Source organism: Aythya ferina (genome assembly GCF_964211825.1).
Source record: "Aythya ferina genome assembly, chromosome: 7".
Taxonomy (NCBI): domain Eukaryota; kingdom Metazoa; phylum Chordata; class Aves; order Anseriformes; family Anatidae; genus Aythya; species Aythya ferina.
In genome coordinates, this window is record NC_140302.1 from 25,241,476 (window position 1) to 25,266,071 (window position 24,596).

General features: G+C 49.5%; 1 protein-coding gene across 5 annotated transcripts in view; it reads right to left on the minus strand.

The window, feature by feature from the left end:
• Window positions 1-21,786, minus strand: part of SH3PXD2A (SH3 and PX domains 2A) — a 231,564-nt gene extending 209,778 nt beyond the window's left edge. For 4 of the 5 annotated variants that reach the window (XM_084525924.1, XM_084525923.1, XM_084525919.1 and 1 more), the window contains exon 1: window positions 21,631-21,786. In XM_084525924.1, coding sequence (XP_084382050.1) covers window positions 21,631-21,702 — 72 coding nt within the window. In that variant the 5' untranslated portion in view covers window positions 21,703-21,786. The remainder of the gene's footprint in view (window positions 1-21,630) is intronic. The other variant, XM_084525918.1, reaches the window with a different exon arrangement.
• Window positions 21,787-24,596: the final 2,810 nt, after the last annotated feature.

Sequence of the window (24,596 nt, forward strand, 5' to 3'; positions counted from 1 at the left end):
CTTCAGAAAGTTCAAACGCCAGTCACGTCTGACGGGGCAAGCAGCACAGGATTCAATTTACCACGGGAGGAGGGCTTCCAGGTCTCAATCTGCCTCCTGCTTGATCTCTCCTCTCCCTAAGCCACTCGAACACAGCAGTTCCACAAAAACCGTGTTTCCATATGCCGGGTTTGATGGCCAGGGCAAAGACAAACCCGGGCAGAAGCTGCTCTGCGCGATGAGCAGAGGACAGCAGGGATGTCCCCAGAACAGCAAATGGGAGCTCTAAAATAGTCCTGAGGGAAAAAAAAAAAAAAAAAAAAAAGGACAATATCCTGAAGTATAAAAGCGCTTTAAACACATTCGTTTCACAGTTGCTAGAATATAAAGCAAAGCCCTGGAGCTCCGCCAGCCAGTCACTATTTTTACGACCGTATCAAAGCAGATGATAAAAACAAAAAGCTCGAGGGTCAAACGCAGTGCTGGGATTAGTAACCAGGCCGAGGTGAGTAGCGTGATACCACGTCTGAACAGGATCCTCTGATCGCAGGCCCTTTAAAACACATTTGCTTTTTTTCCACGGGCAGCAGTCACGCCTGAAAGCCGTGGGCCAGATTCCCCCTTCAGCCCCTTGGGGTGGGAAGGGCTTTGTGCACAACCCATAAACCAGCTCCAAGTGCCAGCAGAGAGCCTCGAGCTGTCTCGAGCCACAGTACGTGGGCACCGAGCAGGGTGCCCGCTGCAGATTTCCCTTTAAGCCGACCTTCTCTTTTATCCACGGGGACGGGAGGCTTCCCTGCCCAACAGTCTCCAAGAGGGAATTTTAATGGCAGAGATCAGAGGGAAGCTTCAAGCTCGGGCTGTTTGTTTTAAACACTGGATGTTCCCTTTGCTTGGTTATTTTGGCCTTTGGTTGAGCTCCCTTTTATGTTACACATCAAGATAATTTCTTCTTTTGTATGTCAGGGTTGATCAAAACTCAGGATGATTTCCTTCCCAAATATTTTTTTCAACTAAATAAAATGAGTTATTTGTTGCATTCAGGGTTTTTCAGTGGTGCCTTTTTCAGTTTCTGCACAAGACGCAGGATTTTATTCCAGAGGGCGTGCTTCAAAAGAAAACCCTTTTTTTACCTGATTTTCCCAAGGAAATAAAGTTATTCTTTAAGGTAATAGACTTGATTATATGTAATCCGCAATGACAGTTAATGGGTTTGCATCATTTGGCAATTACAGCTCTGGCGAGCTGTAATTTTGATTAAAGGAGCAAAACCTTAGCTCCCCTGAGCAGCTTCATCTCCCGTTGAATTTTTCTTTTCATCCATCTTCTTCCCTCAGTCAGAATTTTAAACAGCTCACGGTGTTTTCTGCTCTCCTTCCTGACATCTTTCAAGCCACCAGCCCTGCAGCACATCAGACACTTGTGTTATATGATGCAACGTGTCTGAGAGAGGGAGCTCTACCATGCGTCTGCACGAAAACAGAAAGCAACTTTGGGGAAGAAAACACAAAGAGGAACTTTTCCAGGAATAAATTAACGAGCTGCCAAAAACAGCACATGCAATCGTTTCTCTACTACTTCCAGCTACGGATTGTCTGATGCAACAATTAAAAAAAAAGAAAGAAAAAGAAGTTTTAGTGGGGTAATTGCCTCACCTGAAACTTCAGCTGCTATCAGCAGGAAGAGCACAGGTTTGACCAGGGGATTTGGCAGCACCATACAATGGGGAGATTCAGTCTGACCCCAGACATACTTCATATCTACAGAATCCCAACACTTTTCTAACGCATGACTCCAGAAACCCAGAGTCACCCCTGTTCCATGTCCAGTCAAGGAAAATGGGTAGGGATCAAATCTAAACCTGCAAGTACTGCCTCATTTGTGACCACACACATCAACCTGCAACGACACCTTCCATTTGCTAAGCTGAAAGCACCTGGCAAGGAATAGAAAAACACCGACATATCCCCCAAAATGACTTTTCTACATTCGGCATTCATGAAGCCTGATATCCAACAGTCCAGAGAACCACTTCAGGTGACCCCAAACGCGTGTCAAGAAGGGGACTCCCAAGTCTGGGAGATGCAGGATCACTGCCCCCATGGGGTTTGCATTTACTTTCCTGTCTCATTTCTGGACCTCAGCTCTGCAGCTCGTAGCAGTAGCAACGGAGAAGATGCCAATTCCTAAAGAAGTGGCTCCCAAACTGAGCACACCCATCAGCTTGTCACCTCTTCCAATCCAAACCAGGGGAGAAAATTGCACTGATCCTTTAAAGTGTTCTTGGGACTAATGAGCCGTGTTACAGCACGGTGCTCAGGCTCACCGCTGCTTCTTGAAATCTTATTATGACTGTAAAATTAAGCCGCTCCTCTTAAAAGTGTTAAAATGACTCCTGCTTCAGAACATCGCTCTCAGGGGAAAGAAGAAAGTTTGCAATTTCAGCAGGCAAATGCATGAGATTGGCTCTTAATTACCAAAGGAGAGGCAGCTGGTTCAGTTCGCGCTATCTTAATTTTCCTCTCTTTGATGTCTTGATCACATCTTTTGAACAACAGGCTTGAAGCTTCGCACTGCAGAGAACACTTATTTTCATAATGAAAGGGAAATATTTTGCTCCATGCATAATATTTGGTTATCCTGATAGGCCGCATTGATAGGGCTTCCTGTATTGTGTTTTCAAGCTAAGGCTGCCTTGAAAAGAGGCCTGCAGGGCAGTGCAAGGCTTGTATCTGAATGATAAATATGTAATCAGTGTACGTGTTTAGCATCCTTTAAAGTGGTATCAAATGGTTTCTAATAAGAGATGCACAAGCACCCAAAACTTTCTTGTCCTGGAGGCACAAGAAGGAAGATGACTTGCTTCCCATTTCAGCTTTAAAACTTAAAGTTTCTAGGCCATATGGAAATGATGTTAAACATTTGCATAGCACGGCAGCCTCTCCAATGTTGTACAACTTACAAAATCACAAATTCTGCTTTCCACAGACACCGGAGACGGCCAAAAATCTGGAGAAAGCTCGCCGGTTTGGAAGCTGCTGATAACAGCACAGAGGGATCTGCAGAAGCCGTATCTGTGCGCTCCTGTGCACTGGCCTACGGGAGCAGAAAAGCAGGACAGCTCCGCACATGGCACCAAATTCCTCGAGAGGCAGCTGCCCATCAGTGCTGGAAAGCCAACCCCGCACAGCTGTCTGCAGTCAGGAGCTGTTTTCTTGCTCAGCCGGCCCCATGCGAGGCGGGCAGTGGGTCAATTCATCCTAATGGTGTAAATCACTGCGGAGCCTAACCCGAAGTCAATCAGGATATCCCGACTGGGCTGCACATGAGAATAAAAAAAAGGGGTAGTGAATCTTGGAGCAGAACCTGCTAAAAGGGTTGTTCAGAGACAGGAAAAACGTCTCCAAAATGCTTCTGACCAGGGCTATTGCAAACACAACCTTTCCTCCAGTTCTCCACACGCAAGCTGAGCCTCGATCCAGCAGGTTACATTCGATCTCTCCAAACAAAACCTGGCTGCGGAGGAGTGCCTTCAGGATGCAGACTTCATCCTAAGCACAACACCCATTTCCTCACCCTTTTTCGCCCTAAACCAGATGTTGCTGCACTTGCGTGCGTGACGTTTGCGCTCCACAAGGCAGACGCTGGTCAGATTTGCTGAAGCAGGGAGCAGCACCGTGGTTAAGCTGCTTCCTATGCACGGAGGAGCTTTGAACATCGTGTGTGTCACGGAGCCCAGCGGGTCAGAGCCGCGAGCGCCGCCCGCTTGAGGTTTCGGGCTGCAGCTGAGCAGGCGTGGGAGGCAGCTGGCCGCTCCTCGCTGCCTCTTCTCCTCCAGCCGTGGCTGCCACCAGGACCAGGTGTGCTGTCCCCCCAAGATCCGGGTGAGGAAAAGAGGCTCGAGTTAATCCCTGCTGTCTGGGGAAAAAAGGAGGGTTGCCAGGAATCGGAGCTGTGGGAGGATGTGACCCCAGGCCAGGAGTAGCTGGAAGCGATGACATCTTACCCCAGGCACAGGACAGCATCCCTGACCACAGCCTCAGGCTACCAGCGACCAACAGAAGAGCTTTTCTTCCAAAAAAGGAAATAATTGGGGACTTTTTTTGCTCCCTGAATTGGCTAACCACAGTCTCACAGAGATGCCAAGACAAAGAGAGTGCAGGGAAGAGGACCAGTGCCACTGCGCACCAGGAGCCCCACAGGCTCTGGCTGCCAGCCCCCAGCGCATGCAGATCCCTAAGAGGATCCCTCACAGCCCTTGCTTCGATGCAGCAACGCGAGGGGACCTCTGTGTGTGCACCACTGCCCTACAGAGGCAGGGCAGACGTGGCCTTGTGGCTCAGACCAAGATCCTCCCTCCTGCACCCTGTCTACCAGCCCCCCGAGCTCTGTTGGCTACCAGCAAGCTTTAGCCAAGCCTAGGGATGTGATGTAGTTGTCTCTAGCTCTCCTACCTTAATTTTGGACCCGTTTCTTCCCACATCCATTTGACACCACCTTCCTTGCCCTGCTATTTGCCTCAGTGCTGAGCAGCTCACAAAACGTGCCTGCTTTCACCTTCCCAAAAACGTGCCATCCAAGCAGGATGCTGCAGACCAGGGGCAGCCCGAGAGGCAGGGTCCTTCCCTGACGACTCCATCCTCTGCTCATCCCTTCTCCCGTGAGCTCCAGAGAGCAGAGAGAGGCTGGGAGCAGCCCTAGCACGGGCAGGAGAAGGCACAGCCTGGCTGCCAGCAGCACTCACCTGCCCTCAGAGGAAAGAGGGGGAAGCAAAGGCCACTGCCACCCGTCGTCCTCCTGGCGGGGAGCTGAAGGCACACGTGCTCACACCCCTGGGTGCAGTTCCTTCCTTTAATTTAGCACCACATGGAGCAAAGCTCTACCCGGCCAGCCTCTAGAAATAAAAATAAACTGCAGTTTGTCACTGGGGCAGCCCGGCTTAGCTCCTCTGCCTCACACACGCAGAGGCAGCGCGGGGCTTTGCCCTGCCCTGTCCTGTCCCCGACAGCTGAGCTGCGATGTGCTGAAGGGGCTGCCACAGCTGCAGGGATAGCCGAGAGCCCCATGAAACCGAGCTGCTGGCTTCTGGGAGATTTTGGGGAACAGTTGCTCCAGCAGCTTCAGTTTCTTGTCCCCTGCACACATACACGCACGTCTCCCCCAGCGCTGGGAACATTTGCCAGGAGAGCCCGGGTCATTTTTATCAGCATCGGTCCGTGCCACCCGGGGAACGCTCAACACGCAGCTCCATCCTGATCAAACATAAATCACTTTTATTTATTAGCAAAGTTCCAGTGAGAAGCTAACAACAAACACCAGATAAAAAGAGTTTTAGGGCATCCTTTGGAGCACTGCCCTATCTCCAAAGAAAACAAAGAGAAAACCACCACGCGCCTGAAAGCTGGCTGATTTTCAGCAGCGTTTATATCCTGTTCCACCTTCGCCCAGCGCGCAGGGATGCTCCTGCAGCCCGAGAGGACAGCAACAAACAGGGGATTATAAAGCCACAGAGTGCAGAAACACAAACACACTGAATCAAATGAGGTGTAATTTCGGAGAGGGAGGCACCCCGAGCTGCGATAACAAACTTCTGCTGGCAAATTCACAGCGCTCCGCGGCCAGGGCCATAATTAGCACGCTTCTTTATAAAGACCAATTAAACCGGGGCAGAAATTAAGAGATGTTCCCAAGGCAACTCAGCGAAGTAGCGGTAATTAATTGTGAGAAAGACCTCAGCTTCACCCTCAGCTCACCGGATGAATCCCTTCATGTTTCCAAACACTAAACCACGCTGGGGAGACACAACCCAAAGCCCCCGCTCCCCGAAGCCATTTCATCCTGCTCGCTAAACCACGCACCAGAGCGATCAGACACGTCACTGAAGCTCTATGATTAACATTATTACACTTATTAGTTAATTCGCAGTAATTATGCATAAAGCCTGGCCTGCTACTTGCCACTACAGCTCGCTGCTCAGGCACGAGGAGCCACGATTCCTCTGCCCAGCAGAGCCCCACGGCCAAGAGCAGGGACCCAGATGCAGCAGAGTTCATTGGCAGGAGGCGATGGGTTTTTTTCCCTCAGCTGCACGCTCCCAGTGCAGAGAGCTAACCAGTTACTGAAAAACCACCTGGAAGAAAAGGCTGCAGAGGGAGCAGTTTTGCAATGAATGGTCTTAATTTTAGCCCCCCTTTGAATATTTTATTTTTTTTTTTTATTAACAACAAGCCTACTAAGTACTTTAGGGCCAGAGATACACTGCTGAACGTTAGCCTCCCTTTTTCTAAAAATAAATGACAGCTGTTGGCAATCCCTCCAAGTCCTCCTGCTAATCTCCATCTGCCAGGGAGGTAACACGGCCTCAGGACACGGGCCCAGTGCCTCCAGCCCGTTATCACCAACGCTGTCCTGCCTTCCAGCTTTCTGCTTTGTTTCCATGCCTCTGCAGGCACAACGTCCCTGGGGTGGCTGGAGGGGGAGCCGGACATCAGCTGCTTGACCTGCGTGTGGGGGCTCCATTTCTGGTCCCTCGGGCTTGCAGCTAAAGCGAGCTGTTCCTTACCGTGTTCAGCAATAAGCTGAGAGCACTGCAGGGCCATCCTCGTCCTCAGCCCACGGCATGGTCCAGCAGCTGGAGAGGGGACGGACAATGGGGTCACCAGATCCTGGTCGAGATGAGCAGAAAGGATTTGGGGGTGGGCAGCTCAAGGGCTCCCAGGATCAGCTGGGGCTATACTACCAAGTATAATTTTAGCAAGTGGTCTTTGCTCATTTTTGTTGGACAGAATGGTGAATTTAAGCCAAATAAAGGCAAAATTACTGCCAGTTGTTACTTTTACCAGTGCTTTTGAAACAGGCTACAGGTCTTAGTATAAAACCTAATGCTTTAAAATATATGGCACGGTGTTCCCCTCTTGGTTCTCCCAAAGAAAGGAGCCTCAGCATCCATGACAGAGTTAAACAATTGAAGAATCACATGAGTCTGTCGGGTGGCTTTGATGAAAACAAGTTGCAGCCATCATAAAGCTGCCTTATTTCACTGATAAGAAATCGGATGGTAAGAAAAAAAGAAATGTGTAAAAACCAGCACTGAGTGTAACAGTGAGGACACTGAAAAATGCTCATGGCAGGGCCTGGGAACATTCCCCAGCAAAGGAGGATGGAGAAACCAGCCAGCAAGAAGGCTGGCCAGGGCCAAGGACAGCTCTGGGAGAGGACAACTCGATGCAGCTTTGCTGGAGCACAGTCAGCACCCAGCTCTGTAAAGGGGACAATGTTGAGCGATGCTGATTTTAATGGCAGCAGATCTGTAACTGCACGATTTGGCCTCGGTGGGACTGACATCCCAGGGGTCGCTGTGGCCTCTCCCTTACCCCAGTGACAAATGCCAAAAACATGCAAAAAGAGCAGATATGGAAGCTGAAAAGAGAGCGCATTCGTCTGAAACACCCCAGCATCAGTTTCAGATCATCAGCATCCCCAAACAACCTAGGGAGCAGCTGGCTGATAGTCGGCCCGGTTATCTCCCCCAGTGCCCCGGCACGTCATCCCCGCGCCTGCCAACGCTACGAGCTCCAAACGTGACCCTGGCTCTCTTCCCCAAGCGCCGAGAAGCTCTTGTTGTGTTTGGCTCCCCCCTTGTCCTCCCTTCACAAAAGCAGCACGCTTCCACAACGTCAATCTGGAAATTATTTACTGCTGGTGAAGCTCAGGCAGAAACCGCAGGCCACCTCGCCTCTCACCCCAGCGGGACGCCCTGGGGACGTGTCCCCCAGGAGCAGAGGGTGCCCCAACGCCAGGACTCACCCAAGGGCTCCTCCAGCTCTGCTGGTTGCTGCCCCAACGCCCTTCATCTCGCCTGCTCTGCTCCCGAGGCTGGCTGAAAACTACTTGGTCTGTGTTTTCAGAACACGAAATAGACGCCATCTGCTTAAGATTACCCTCATTAAAGCTAACGTGGGAACATAATCAGCCGTGTTTTCTCTTCGCTGCTTTTGCAAGTGGAGTGTCACTCTGCAAGGCTTTGGAACGAGTTTCTCCGAGATTCCCTGAAGGGAAGAAAACGAAACCATGAGAGAAGGTGCTCCCCAACAATTAGCCTCCTCCGTGCTAACCCAACGCACTGCTCAGGGCCAGGACAGTCCTGAGAGCCCGTCTCCTCCACATCACATCTGCCTACAGCTGGCAAACCTCCCCTTGAGGTCAACCTCTTCCAGGGCTGCATCTGGCTGCCGCCAGCACGGGCAAGGCCGTGCTCCAGTGTGAATTCTCCCTCTACGTGCTTGAAGTTGCCCAGACTGAACTGCTAATCCGTGCTTGAGCTCACCAATTCACTTGTATTCAGCCTGCTACGGCTGAGAAGTGTGGGGTGGGGAAGTCTGTCTGGCTTTGAGAGTGGCCTCCTCTACAGGAAGGAGTTAGAGCAGCTCAGCAGAACGAAGGCCAAGAAGGGATCGGTCACTCTACAAAACAGAGAAGTGGGACAGGAGGTCAAAGCAAACTTAAAGAGACCTGTTTATGCAAAAAGACAATACCAGAATCGGGATGGGCATGAATAAAAAGCTTCTGCATTGGAATTGAGGCTTCCAGTCAAGCCAACCCAACCACCTTGAAGGGTCATATGCAGGAATGCAGCACGCTCACATACCATCAGCCTTGGGCTGTCCTAGGTCCGTGTTCCGCAGTCCCATGACCCACTTCACAGCACCTTTAGCCATAAAAGCACTTCTTCCATCAGCCCAAATTATCCACTGATATTATGAGGGCTCTGAAAAGGGACTTCTGCCAGAGATATGTTACTGTGTGCACGCTGCTCTCCGTGCCTAATCTGCCTCCCTCGCAAAGAGATGCCGATGCATCGAGTGTTTGGGGCTGCTTTGATGAAAGGCAGTAGATAAGTTCAAAGCCCAAATATATATTAATAGTACTACCAGCCACGATACCTCTACAGAAATAAATTGCCACTTGACCCAGGGCTGGAAAGCAGAAACCGAGCTGTCAAGGCCCAGATGAGTGACACCAGCCCAGAAAAGCATGGCGGGATCCACAGAACAGTGTGCAGAGCACAGGAGGGAGCGGGGAGCGATGATGGGAGGCTCGCTTCCTAACTTCAGCTGGCCACAGCTCAACAGCTCCAACTAATATCAGCAACATGCAGCGAGCCTCAGAAGATGGAGCTGGTGCCGTACAGCTAAGGGACATCCAGGAAAGCAGCAGAAGCCCCAGGCTTGGCCGAAGTGAAGCTGAATCTAAGCTCAGCTCCGCATTTTCAATGAAGCTTTTCAATGAAGCTAGATACTAACTATGTAGGAGCTAAAGAGAGGACACTGCTTACTTAACCTTCGGCAGTCAGCAGATTTCTGACTTTCTCACCCAACATCCCAACATAGCTCGTGTTTGCTAGGTGTCAGCCCTGTCCCCGGAAACTTGGAAATGTGTATTTTCAGCCTTCATATCAACGTTCAGCAAGGTGTTCCTCAGCTTAATTACATAGTGGGGAAAAAATACATTTAATTTCATCCCACCTCCTACCCAAGAATGCCGTAATTCCTGCACCATTGCCGAGAGGCTGAACCTGTTTCTCTCCATCACCTACTTGTCCCTGTACCACAAGAACCCAGGATCTGCATTCAAACAAGCATCTCTCCCTCTCCCCCTTCCTCTGCTTTTAGAGTACTTCAGCTGATTCAGGATAACATTTCGGGTAGATCTTAGTATGAGAAGGACTGGACCTCTGCCAACCTCAGAAAAACAAACGAGAGCTAGGGCTGGAGGACTTGTTTGGTTTGAGCAGCTTAGATCCCAACCACCGAAGGTGACTTTATAAATCTTTACTTTCACACCCTTTGCAGAGGCAGATGGAAACAAGTCTAGGAGCAAAACAAGGAACAATAGTTACAAGAATGGCATGAATGGCCTTATTTCAGCTATGGGGAGTGTTGTTTCTGAAAACTAAGGAAGTTAATTTATAACGTTAGCAATCTGACAAGCACTCTATTTAACAGGAACTCGGCTATTGTGTCTGAAACAAATGGGAGCTAGCATGAGAAGAAGGATTGCCACTGGCTATGACTTGGCTATTATTTTATCACTCAGGCTGCAGAACCCCTCAGCTCGTCTTGCACGAGGGAAGTCATGAAATTAAGCATTTGTTACAGCTAAAATTACTGGAAAACGAAGCTTTACAAACAGGCATCTGCTAAGCAGATACAGGAGCCCCATCTCAGGCTGAAGGTGTTAGCCACAACTTCTAGGCCCTACACATTTCCCATAAAGCTCCTGTTGGCTTCTGATGGGCACGGGGACCAGCACACAGCCAACAGTGGGAAGGGAGAGCCTGGGAACTCAGCTAATGATCCAAAGTGAATGGACATTCGCTGACGACAGCACGGCAAAGTTGGCTTCGGAGCTTGGCTTCTGGCACAACAATGACATAACGCTGTGTTTACTAGCAGGGAAATCTGAGGGTTGGAAATAGGTCTGTGAAAAAACCACTAACACGGTTTTCTGACAAGCCGGCAGATTAACATCTATTGTCACTGGGGCAAGGCCAAGCGCGCCTGGACAAGGTCCAGGAGTTTGATGTCACTGAGAGGCTCGCAAGGACGTCAGCTAAGGAGGGTTCCCATGTCACCTCAGCGCTCACCGCCACATTACCGCCGAGAGCAACCATCAGCCAACATCACCACTCGTTTAACCCTTCCTATCACAACACGCGGCAAAAGCAACGTGCTGGCCTTCCAGCAATGGGGCTTGGACTCAAATTTGTTACTGCTCATGGTAACCAGATGTAAAGGATTGATAAAGGACCGGGCAGAAGGGTGCTGGCCGGTAACTGACATGTTCAATCACGCTTGGACTGTCAGTCCTGGGTTAGTACTACCTAACTCTGCCCTTTGTGAGCAGAAGCAGTGGGCATCATTTCTTCGTTTGACTCCTTTGGATGCTTTCAAGTCCCCTGTGACCCAAATCACGCAGCCAGTTGCATCCTTGACTTGGTCTGAGTCAAAACCTTCATCATAACCCAGCCAACACCTCTTAGCCATGCAGCAAGACAAAAGCCAAGAAGTTTCAGCTCCTCACCAAGATCCCAACTCAAGCCCAAGGATGCCCAAACTCCCACGAATGCCATGGTCTGGTGACAAACGATCCCACTCTGCTCACCCAGTGAGTTAGAGCCCTGATGGCTTAGCATCACCATACAACAACTCAGTGGGCAGAGCCCCATGAAGCCTTTAGCACACAGGGAGAGCTTTGAGCCACCTCTCTTCAGGTGCAAAGGCTGCTGGAAGCACATCAGTGCTATATTCTGTCCTACAGACCCTCAAACACAGTGGGAGCCTTCAGTGCTCACTCACGAGATGCCCTTCAGTCCAGTTCTACCACACCAGAAGGTCACCCAAAACTCCAGAATTAAGATAACAGGAAACAACACCATGGCAAGATTGGTCCTTCTTGGAAGGAGGAGGAAAAAAAATAGAGTAAAAGAGTATTCTTAGGGTCTGTTCAGGATCCTGAAGCTGGATCAGCTTCAACAGGACCTAAAGATCCACTGCAAACATCTGCTTTCTGTTCCATTTCTCTGGCCATGCCCTCTTCTTGCACAAAGGCAAAGCCATGCAAATGGTAAAACAGAAGCACAACACACGCACACAAAACCTCACATCAAAACCCCAGTTCCTACCAAACAACTGCACGCTTCCCCAGCACAACAAGGGAAGAATTACGTAAACCAGTGATCCCCATGCTTGTCCTCACCACCACCAGGGCACGCAGATGCACAGTGCTACCCACAGCTGAGACCAGCAGAAACCACCAGCAGGGCTGCCCCAGACAAGCAATCTGGCTGACACGTTCAGCAGTGAGGCCAAGGCTCCGAGTGGCAATGCCTCACTCCCATCCCCAGCAGTACAACCTCTGATCCCGCTCACTTGGGCAGGAATCTCAGTTCTTCCCCCAAAAAAGGAGGCTTCATGTGAGAGGGAAGCACCTCTCGCATGCAGCATCGCTCTGCAGTGCCACTAGGGAATTGCCAGTGCGACACAAAAAGCCACTGATCCTCAGGCCAAGAGAAGAGCAAGAGGTTTAAAGACAACAATTGACTTGTTTTTTTTCCCTGAGCGTGGGTACTGCAGCCCCCAAGGGCTGACACCCAGGACAAATTCACCTCAACTATTTTTTAGTTAAAAACAAACTATTGGTACTTACTTTCCTTTACAAATCAGGGATGTCTACATTCAGGGATGAAATGCAAGCTCCAGCTGCCCAGCACAGAAGCAGGTGGAAAGCTGCTTCCCCAAAACAGCCCAGAGTTTTGACACAGACTGTTACAATCACAGAGACAGCAGCAAAAGATTAAACAGAAAATTTCTTTTGGAGCAGTAACAGCTGAGAGACGAGGCTCCTCCATATGCCTCAAGTGAGAGCATGTCGGAGGCTGGTTACTGCTCTAGACACGAGTAAAACAACCTGTGTTGTCTTTATAAAACATCACCTGCTGACGCATTAGAGGAAAACATATTTGGATTTGGGGAGAGGAAAGAACTTATAAAGGTTGTCCAGGGCTTGTTCAATACAGAAGATACAGGATTGCTACCTTTCAGTATGTGGAAAACCAGCGTGGATGTTCCTCTGGCATTAGTCACTTCTTATCCTTCTCTACTTCAGCCAACAGCTCTGATCTCCCATTAAAAGAAAACAAGCAGCCCTTTCATTAAGAAAAAGACACATTAGTACCGATGTTCAGTGTTGGTTCAGGGATCCTGATAGTTTAGCCTGAGATATATACACACACAAACATACGTGCACAGTCTCCCTGCTACTCCTGCCTTCCCTATCCCACAAACCAGTCCCAGAGCTTGTTTTAATCCCACTTAGGGAAACGCTGAACTCCAGGCTTCCCTCCTGCGACAGGCTCAGGAGATGGGAGGGAGGGAGGGAGATGCACTGAATCGGCTCTCCGTGGCTTTCTTCCAGGAAAATGCTTCACATATCCTTGTTTGTTTGTTTTTAAATTCTAAGTGATTTTAATGCTGGTGAAAGTTGCTGGAGTGACAGCCCTGGGAAACTGCAGGCCTCCAAATGGAGGCGGGAGCAGGGGCTGTGCCAGCTGCCCTGCTCCTGCTGGGGGCTGGGAGCTCCGCGGGCTCTCCCATCGCAGCATCCATCCCACGAATTGCTGGTCCCCTGCTCGAGAGGAAGCAGGTGGCAGAGTGCCAAACGTCCAGAGGCAAAGGAAATTCACTGAGTTCAGCACCAGTGCAACAAAGCACTCACAGGGCAGGGGAATAGAAGATGGCAAAATTGTTTCTCGGAGTATTTTGCTTGAGGTGTCAGGGGTCTAAAGGTTCACCCGAACAGCACACCGAAACCACCTCGGTAGGTGAAGTTATAAGCAATAATTGAACAGCCTGAGCTAAGGAGATGGAAAATGTCATGTTGAGGAAGCAGTTAGAAATCCTTGTCTTCATAGAGTAAGGCAAGTGGTAATTCAGGTGCTCTCTGCTGCGAGGGGTGCCTGGCCAGAAGATTTCACCTGGGCTGCTGAGCTTCACTAACAGGGAATGCAGACACTGCAAACAGCATCCCCCTGCCTCCTGCCAAGCCAGCTCCCCAGAAAGATCACCTTCCTCACATCACCCCAAATACTTCCACAGACCCTGGGATGCAAGACAAGAGGGAATGCCCTAGAGGAGCAGGCTGACAGCCGAGAAGCATGCCCAGCATCCTAAATGTGCATGTCCTCGGAGAGGAACGTGGCTTTTGTATCAGCCCATTCATCACTGTATAACATTCATCACAGTATAACACGGAATTCAGTATCACACCAAATGGTAACTGCAAACTTTAATGTATGAAGTTGATAAATAATCCAGGAATGCTTGATCTGTAGGCATGCTGCCAGTATGTCAGGGGCAGCTGTGGAGGACTTCAGAACGGCTATGGTTAACACTGGTTTTGCACATTTCTCCTGATGAACGTAGATCGGGATGTTTTCCTTACACACAAGCTTGTATCAAGCCTAGAAAAGTGTTCTACGAAGTGCTCAGGGCCTGGGAGCCTGATGCATCACTGTGTTTGGCTAGCGTGGTTTATAGGGAAAATAAAACACAGGCCACTGGTCAGAGAAACTGAGAGAGCAACATTTCAAAACACAGCTATTGCTAGTTATGTTTCAAACACAGTGTAGCCAGGACTGTGCACACATTTCTGGACACTTAAAGCCTGTCAACATTTAGTTCCATCCAGGGAGTCAGTGCCACAAACTGGAGAAGTTCATTATGATTACAAATGGGACTACGCAGCATCACAGCCTTATTGGGAAACCAGGGTCCGCCCTGACCCTCTGCTCCATGTCAGGGACTGCTGAGACCACTAAGGACACGCTGAAGCTTTATAGAGCAGTACGAGAAGTTGTGATGAAGGCGCAGATTCGGGGATGTAAGTTCTGCCCACACAAGTAGAAAGCTCCCGGTCTGGCAGTTGGGTGGTTAGCCACACACCGAGCTCCTCTCCCAGCAGCTGGAACATGGAGTAGCCTGGCAAAAATCAGCAGCTAAACAAAATCAGGAGAAGGACATTTTACAAGTGTCACAAAGGTCAGTCCAAGCGTGACAGCACCAGGTAACACCACCACATTCAGGCACTTACAGGTATTACAATGAGCAGGATCTCTCTGCTCTGCCTCCACTCCGGAGCAATTTGATGTCTTGTTACGTTATCCTTCCTTACGTGATCCTTCTTTACCTTTGCAATTCAGTGCTCACTGCTTAATCAAGAGTCAGGACAAACATTCAGGTTTGTCTGCATGCTTCTTAGAGCAAAACCAGCCCTGCTTTGTACTAAAGGCTTTTACATATTCAAAAAAAATATAAATACATACAGTAAGGACAGCATATTACCGACATGTAGTGAACGTGACTCGGGAAGACCGACTGGGTTGTTAGCATTCAGATGGAAGGCAGTACAAAGAAAAAGCGAGCAGTGGGAAGGCTCTAATTAGCTCGTGAGATTTTCACTTCAAAATCCTTTCAGGTAAAGAAATCCGCCCTGTTTTCTTTTGCCTTTCCTCTTCCCACTCCCCCAAAAAGTGATGATGGCCCTGCCCAGAAGAGAGTAACAAAGATCCTGGAGAGTGGCTTTGCTTTATAGTAAAGAGAAAAGGAGATGCATTACGATCAAAAACCAAGCAAACAAACAAACAAACATGGTATTTACAAACTTCTGAGTCAAACTTTCAATAAAGCCTCTCTATAAAGGTGTGAGCCAAAGCCCAGGGAAGCTACCGGGAGTTTTTCCATTGCCATGCCTGTATTTTGGTCTCGACTCGACCTGATTAAGCAGCAGACACCTCCAATTTCAAACAGTATGCTACTGTGTAGCTCTCTGCCTTTTTCATGCAATATTTATACAGCATGCTCCAGGCCAGGAGGTGCCACTTGGAGCTACAAGAAAGCATTCAGCTTCACAATGCCAAGCCAGGTAGGGCACTGCCAGCCCCCTCTGATAATTCTGCTCTTCTCCATGGTATCTGGGAACCAATTCCCTTTGTGCGAGCGGGCTCCGATTAAGAGGACGCAACATAAAAAAGGAAAATATAAAAAAAATCAACATCTCACGTTAGAAGGTCCAGCTGTTTCCTCCCAGTTGACTAAATTAGAGAGCTTGTACGTCACCTCCTGCCTCAGGTAGGGTCACATTGAATCCCTCTTCCTGTTTAATCCACATAAAATGGGAAATGGTTTTTGAGGAAGACAATGGCAGAATACGAGGGTATTTTTTCAGGCTGTGCGCTTTTATCAGATAAAGTGCAAGACTGCTTTAACAGCCAGAGAAAAAAATAGAAAACGCTTCCACACACTTTATGGGTGGCTGTGGGCCCGATCACTTAAACTCTCTTTGCTACATCTTCCCAGATGAGCCCACCAGCAGCACACACCCCACCTGGCAGGGATGGGAGGAGGGCAGTGCATCGAGATGCGCAGGATCAGGGCACGGGACCGGCAGCCAGGCTGCTGTGGGATGCAGGAAGCTTTGGCTCCGTTCCCTATTTCATCATTCGCTTCCTTCGGATGTCTGCTCGGTTCAGTCTCCTCTGGGAAAAGGGCACGATTTCAGTCCCTCGACTCCTCTCCCTTTCAGCTCAAAGCAGCCAAACCGGGGTAACTCTGACCACCGAGCCCTGCACGTTGTGTTGCACAAGTGGGTGGGTGGACGGGTGCCAGGGCCCACACACTCAGGGCTCTCCAGAAGCCGCAGAGGCCACCCTGCAGCTCGCAGCGGCTGAAAGTCCCTCAGGCCAACACTGCCCTGGGAACCACGTCCCAGTCGGAGTCAGTAGGGGCATCCCGGCCACTTTTAAAAGGGAATTTGGAGGCTTTTGGAGCTGCTACCCACAGCTCACGGGCTTGCTAAAAGCTTTTCGGTGCCTTTCCTCTTGGCCTCCGTCCCGACGTGCCGCAGGCCTGCCGGGGCTCACAGCCTCCTGCAGAATCTCAGCCCGTCCTCAGCACGACAAAGCCAGCCAACTACCTCGTGTTTCAATCAGTTTTAATCTATTTCTAGGGCTAGGGACAGCCTTTTACTTGGCAAACCGGTGAATTTAGATATCACTGCCTCTTGGCTGAACGCTACCCACCCACAGCTCTGTTGAAGGGAAGGCCTGTGAGTGCTCCATACCCTGGTGGGCCACCCCGCTGCCCTCCGGAGAAACTTTTGGTTTTCGAGGTAATAACTGCCAGACAGGGCATGACGAAAAGCAGGCAGGTGCCTAAAGTATCTCAGCTGCTTTGCAAGTATGCCTTGAACAAACTCAAAGTGGCTGTGAGTCTGTTTGGTGCTTCCTAAGGTAAGGTAACATCGGAAAGACCTCAACAGCAGGTTATCTTCCAGATATGACACTGGGAGAGCAAGAGGATGCTGAGACAGGGCAAAAAGTCTACTTTCCATGGCACTGAACAGAAAAAAAAAAAAAAAAAAAAAAAAAAAAGGATGTTACACAGGCATTATAAAACAGTGGTGTTTGAGAAATAATAAAAAAGGCAACAGGATGCAATGTCTGATGTTAGAGAATTTTGCTTCCATGAGTAACACCTCCATCAACATGTGGTTACAGTGCTGAGGAAGTGAGCAGTCCTCTGAGCACTCGTGGGTGCAGGCAGCTTTGGACTAGGGAGGTTTGATCTCTCCCTCCTGCTCCTCCAGCCATCAGGGAGCAGGGGCAAAGAGTTGAACTCACCTGCAGAGAGCTGCATCCACAGCTTCCAGATCTGCCTTAAAAATACTGACTTTTTATCTTCCCATCGTCTTACCAGACCTAAAAACCATGTGAGATTTACATCTCCAACAGGCAGAGCAGTGGAACTCATCCTTGAACGACACAAGTCTGCCCCAGCAGGGTGGTGGTCCTGATACAGAGCAAGGGAGAGGCAATTCTACATGGCTGGCCTTCTGTGCTCTCCTTTGCCTCTCCATTTTTGACATAACCCTTGCCAGTACTCAGAAGTTCAGTTCTGAGGAATGATGAAGTCACAGAGAAGCCTCTTAATTTTCTGGCTTCCTCCCAGCACCCCAAGCAAAGATAATAGTAATAATAGTAATAATTCAGACCAGTGAGTCAAGCTGGACCGTGGGCCCTTGCAAGAAAGCCACAGACAGTTTCCTGTTAGGGATAAAGGAGATAGCAGAAAACAGAACAAAAGTCCTAAATAGGTAATCCATCTGCTCACGTAACATCTCCTTCTGCTTCACATCAAGTCCCTCACAGCACCCACCTGCAGGCCACCAGCTGTGTGAGCTCCAGGCCCATCACATCCTCATGGCCAGCTCACTGTGGCTCATGATCTCTACCTTTGCTAACTAAGAGTCAAAAAAAAAAAAAAAAAAAAAAATCCAGGCTGAGTTCTTCTTCCCCTGAGCCACTGACACTCCCAGCACAAGCATCAGGGCTGCACTGGATGACCCTAGCAGGGGGAAATCCAACTCCTCCTCCCACGGTGATGTGAAAAACCAGCACAGGATCAAACACCCTTGCCACTAAACCCATGACTGCACCCATGCAGCAGAGGGGCTCCCATGAGAGCCCATCACAAGCCAGTCAGAGGTGCTGTTACGAAATTATTACCGTGCAGCAGAGCTGGGGCAGTACACAGGCATCTTATGACTAAAATCAGCAGTGCACCTCGCTCTTTTGACTGGAAAGAGACAGAGAAGCCAATTCTAAAGCAAGAGCATTTCATCTTCCCTCTGTGCTGAACAAAGCTGCAAACCACACAAAGCCCCACTACAAGAGGAGCAGAGCGGTGCTGGAAGAGGAAATCTGTGCTGATGTGCACATCCCTGCCCTCTGAATAACACAGGCACACTTAGAGACCTCAGAAATGACCTCAGGCATATAAATGTCTGCTGAGATAAGGCACATCGCTAATCAGCCCTTTGTGGAAAAGCAAGTGGTCAGGAAGGGCTGGGGAGGAGCCTGGTAATTTGGCTTCTAATGAATGTTTGCCATTAGCCAGCTTGCCGTGAAGCTGTGAACAGGTGAAGGTGCTAACCCCTCCTCACCTTCCTGAGTGCGGGATCAAGCACATCTGGTAGGCAGAGGCACCCTGCAGGGCTCCGCAGGCAGGCAGGCAGGCGGTAACTGAGCTTTCTGTCTGGAGATAACCTGGAAGCAGAGAGGGGAGGGGAGCCTGGCTTCTTTAAGCCCCTCTACAAAGAATTAAGGGAGGCAAACATCAACAGTGGGTCTTTTTAAATAGAGAAACCGTTTCTGGTTTGGGGTTGTTACTTCAGACAATCACAATTTCAGGTTAAAAATAAGAGAAGCAATCCCAAAGCAGACCAAATTTCCACACAACTGAGACACTTTGGGATCTTTTAAAGCTTAGCAGAGGGTAGAAAAGGGATTTGGATTTTGTTACCAGCTTTTTTTGCTTCAGAATGATTAACTGACACCATCAACCATTAAAAGAAACATCCTAATTCACCCAGCTTCATCACAGCATTGCTCAGCCAATGCACGACCCTGCTGTGCCAGGGGTCTTTCCATCAAACCCAGACTTGACCTTCCTGACATTGTTCTTGTTTTTTAGAAAAAAAAAAAAGGAGAAAGCAAGGAGATTCAGCATTTTCACAGTATCATCAAGTGCAAATTAATTTTAAAAAGACCACCTGTATGGAGAAAGAATAGGAAATAAATGCAGAAAATCAGAAGCTGCAGGAACAGGAGTAGCTTGTGTTAGCGCTACACCACACAAGAGGCATGTGGCTATGAATGCAGCCTCCTCTTTATCCTTCCACATGCTGCTGTCCAGGCAAGCCAAGCGGGATGCAGAGGGAGACACTGCAGACCCCTTCCCTAGCGGTGATCCCACAGGGAGGACAGCTGTCTGGGTTCCTATCAGATAGCACTGGATCTAAAGATTTTCATCTCTTCCCATGCGCAGAGCCCTACAGCTCTTCCAGCGAGGTATTAATCTCTTCAGAAGTTTCACGCACAGGGCTCACAGCAGATGATATGCAAAGCCACCTTCTTGCTTTATACTTTCTCGAGTCAAGGCCACAAAAAGCTATGCCAGTATCATCAAAGACATCTGCTCCAGGGAACGATCCTTGGCTTCTAGGCCAAGCGGCACAGGGGATTACGTGCTACTCACATTCAGCCCTCTCCACGTGCCTACACTGCCTAAGATCTGCCTTCAGCTCTCCAGGCTCCGTCACAGCCCTGAAACATCGCAGTTAAAAAGGAAAGGGGCTCAGGTGAAACTACCTCAAATACCCACATCACCATCCTCTGGAGAAATACATCATTAATCTGATGCCACGATGTGCTGTGTGGCCTTAAGGGCTGGATGGTATTACAGAGCCAACATATGGCAGAGCACACCAAGCTTCGCACTGACCCAAGTATACACAGGCAATGGAAGGAACTAAATCCCAAGCCACCTTTACGCTTATCATGAAAGAAAATAGTTGCATCATGGTGTAAAAGAGCGCAGAAACTAGCAGCCAGTGGATCAGATCCAGGGAGTTAAATTCTCTGACAGCATTGGTTCACCCTGAGTGAATTATTCAGCCAGAGCCAGATGAAAGGCTGCAGCACACACATCTGCAGCAAACTGTAATCTAGGAAACAAAGAAGCAGCCAAGACTTCTGGACCTACGGGTTAATTCACTCATCTAAAAGAAAGACATTCACAAGGACATGGATCATTTTTAATTGAATTATGCCAATGCTTGTTTGTGAACCAAAATCCATTGTGCTGAACACTGCTCAGCCAGCGTCAGTCAGTTGGACGAAAGGCAGACACAACACTATTCACACAACAAACCATTTAATTTGCAATTTTTTTGGCCAAGAACTGGACGCATAAGGATACGGAACTGTTGTGCAGAAGGCACTATTAGAAACAGCGTATGGAGAGCAGGGTGAAGGGGGAGAAATAGGTTTCCCACTAGAAGTCTTGTGGAAAGCTGCTGGTAGCAGTTCGGGTTACTGTTGGTAAGACCCAGTAACAACAATCATCAAGGAAACAGAAGCATTTCTGCAGGAGAACAAGGGAAATACTTTTGTTTCACACCTCACAATACAGGATTTAAATACCAGGTCTCTGTTTATTTTCCAACAAATAAGAAATTAACTTCAATTTCTCCTGATCAGGAAGCTATTGCTCCCGGGTCCTTTGCATAACTCGCTGCTTGGCAGACTTACTTCTCCACAGAGGCTCCAGAGCCTCTGCTGCCAAATCGCAGCCACCTTTCAGGTGAGATAACAGCCTGCAGCGGTGTCAGCCACAACTCCGTGACAATTTCCAAGAGCAGCAGCAGCCTCTCCCGCCAGGAAGCGGGGAATGAATAACGCCTGACCGCCCAGGTCCAGCTGGCAAGGGGCGAGACCTGGAGCTCCCACCCCAATGAATCGGGCACCAGACGTTTGATCGCACAGCGGATCAGAGCTTCAGCTTCACATCCACAGATCAACATCTCTCAGCAACAGAGTGCCCTCTAGCCTTGAGCTGGGTTACGGTTGATGCCTCAGAGGAGAAAGCTGAGTGATATCAAACGCTAATACAAAGCTTCGCGTCTGATCTTTGCTCTTACCTTTCAGGTAACCCAGTCAAACACCGACCAGCTCCAAAGAAGCCTGGCAGACGTGCAGTGCCAGGACAAACAGAGCACTGAGAGGGGTTTTGCACCAGCTGCAGCACCCCTTGGGCTTTTGCTTACCGCAGCTGGGCGATTTACCTTCTGGATACACAAAACCTAACCTGCGCGTCTAAACACAGGTCGTGTTTTGAGAAGAGAAATAAAGGACTGTGTGTAACTAAAACCCAGAAACGGAGCCAGGAAACGAAGGAAACATCTCTTTTCTTACAGTGTGGATGGGGAGAAGCTGCTCCACCGTGAACTCCTGCAGGCAAAGCGTCCGGGAGGTTGTTAAACCTCGCCTGATGCCACTCTGCCAGCGGCAAGGTGCGAAAGGAGGAAGGCAAACAGCAGATACGAGCGAACCCACACGCCGAGGAGCCTCGATAACCACCCAAACCCCCTCCACCCCCAAAAAATGAAGGTCTCGCTGTAACTTTCTGGGCGAAAAGGCGCAAAGCCTCCTCCAGCACCCCCAGCCCGGTGTCCCTAGAGGGGGGTGCCACTCACGTAGTGCTTCGAGGGGTTCCTCCGCTTCTCCACATCCACCACGTTGGCGTCCAGCACGCTGTAGGACAGCATCGTGCCGCTCCTCCCGGGCCCGCCGGGGCTCCCACCGGCTCCCTGCACCCTCCGGCCGCCGCGATGCCGGCCGGCGGGGCGGGCAGGAGGGAGAAGGAGGAGGAGGAGGAGGAGGAGGAGGAGGAGGATGCCCCGCTCCCGGCTCCGCCCCGCGCCGTGGCGGCTCCTTCTCTCCTCTCTCCTCTCCCCTCCTTTCCCCTTCTCTCCCCTCCGTCCCAGCAGGGGCAGGGCTCGGCCGCCGTCCCCGCCTCAGGGCGGCCCCCGGCGGGCCGGGGCCTGAGGGGAGCGGGAGCCGCCGCGCCCCGGGGCTGGGGGCGGTGGGGAGCGGGGGGCGCGGCCTGCCCTGAGATGGCGGCCGCCCGCTGCCTGCCGCCGGGGGTCTCCTCACACGGCCCCTCACACGTCTCTCCCCAGCCCCGCTGCCTCAGCCCGGCCCCTCAAGGCACTCCGTCGTTGTTAAAAGTGTCCAAAATATGGCCAAGGTCACGCCAGAAACACGAGGGGCTGAGCCCAACCCTCAGCCCACACGGCTTAGGGGTTTATGGCCGCTGAGGGAGGTTGGCGATGTCCTGGCCCCCTACTCTGTGATGAAAGGCGGAGGGAGGTTGCACAGAGGCTTTCTAGAGTAATAACCCTATTTCATCTCTTTGTGTATACATAGATACTGAAACAACCCTCACCCTCCCCTGGTCATACTTCAAGAAGAGCTCGCCCTAGAAATTTCATGGTGTTCTTACTCAGTAACATGTCATTACTTTGCATATGATTATTCTGGAGGCAGTTACCTCAGTAAAGGGAACTTTCATGTGATCTCCCAGCCAGCAGCTCGCTTTATGAATTTCATTAGCCATTCACCAAACGAACTGAAGTCACTAAGATCTCTATTTCCTCCACTGACTGTAGTGTCTCCAGTCGCAGCCTGAACAGATTTTCCAGTAAGCTCCCTAAGCGCTGCTGACAGCTGCAGACCTGCAAGTCTGGGAGTGTGGAAAGGTCCCAGCTCTTGGCAAAACAAAGTCCCCTATTTACAGTGACAGAATGGTCAGTCTCAGTGGGATTTCACTATATGCTCTACAAGCGCATTTCCTGAATCACAACTTTTGTACCGCGTTATTAGCCCTTCAGGAACGATCATAAGATATGCTCTGGAATCACAAAGTTGCAGCTACCTAAGCCTGAAGGCTGATGTTTCAAAGTGAGGAAGTCCATAGCTGGTTTCTACAAGCAGGTTAAAAAAGCAAGGAAAAACGTGAGCAATGCCACCATCATGCAGCTACATGCTGCGTAATGCCTTCCTTCCAGCCTGCAGAGAGGAAGATGTTTGGACCCAGCCTCCTCCTCCCTCCTCAGCTACTACACCCAGTCCACCAAAACTAGCGAGCTGATAGAACAAGATAAATTTCTGATGCACCATTTGAGGCATGGAGCACATGCTAGACCAACTCTTGGTGTTGGGATAGGAGAGGAGAAGTATTCACCTCTACTGTCACTTTTTTCTTCCAGTGCACTCCTTTCTCTCCTCTTTGAGGGACATCCCACCTCTAACCCTCATGCATGACACAAGGCAGTATAGCAATTATTTACATTAGAAACCTGCACTGTTTAGACTGGCCAAGAAGTCCCTGGTGTGCAGAGCAAACAAAGAAAATTCTTCCCCAACAATGTAAATGTTCAAATAACCCATTGATAAAAATATGCCCAGCATGATAAGTCTTCTGTGTCTCAGATGCCTCTTTCCTGTGAGCCATTATCAATATACATTACACATTTCATTCCCTTCTCCTATTATCCTATCCAAAAAAAAAAAAGAATAAAGGTTCCCCCCATCATTAAAAACACTCAGGGTTTGTTTAAAATCAGCTTTCAAAACATTTCATTGCAAGGGAAAAAGAAAAAAATACATCATTCTCCAAACACTTTGCCCCATCCTTCCTGACATTCTTATGGGTATTCTCATCTGTTCTTGCAAAGAAGGAGCTGCTATTTTCAGGGATACCTTAATGATGCTTTGGGGTTTGTACTCCCCTAGTGACTACCTTGTACTTTCATGGCATCTGGTCCCCTGTTCACCTTTCTCACCTTTCCTCTGTTCGAGGCAACTTAATTCTTTCTCCTCTGTTCCAGACAACCTTCTCCAGCTGCAAAGCCTGCCCAGCCCTTGTCAGATCTAGCTCCGCTCCTGTTGTCTGCTGATTTTGCTCTCATTGTCACCTTCTGCTCTCCTTGTTTGCTTGCTGCATCCATCCATCTACATAGGCAAAAAAAAAAAACGTATGTTGCTAGGGGCATGGATTGTTCTTCTAAAATATGTACAACACCCAGTCTAGTGGGAGTCTGATCCCAGGCTATTGCAAGACTGGCAGAAAATAACCAAAACCCCTTATTATGCTGCAGGCTTGGGAAAATCGGCTCCTCTCTTAGGCAGCAGCTGGGAAAATGGAGCTGACACTGCTGCCTGGCCCTTGTCCTGGAGAGCCAGGCTTGAGCTGCTGGGGCTCAAGGAGAGAAAAACAGCACGCAGTGAAAAGCACAGCAGGCTCGCTGGATGGCTGGGCCCATGTGCTGAAGAGCTGGTACCTGACTGGGCCCATGAAAACACAGACGAAGGCATGGCAAATTTGTAGGAAAATTACTAACTTTAAGTGTTTTTATCTTAAATCTCCTGATTTTTATATTTCTTTCTTAAAGTCTCTCTTACCGAAGTCAAGTCGCTGCATGGGAATATCACTACTAACAATCACTTCAATTTTAATATGTATATTAATGTCAATATTAACAGCTGAGTTAATAATTCACCTTTAGACATTCATGATTCCAGTAAAATCCACCTCAGGAGCTACCCAGGAAATTCAGACTTCTGAAGACTGAGATAAAAAAGCTATTTGAAAAGCATT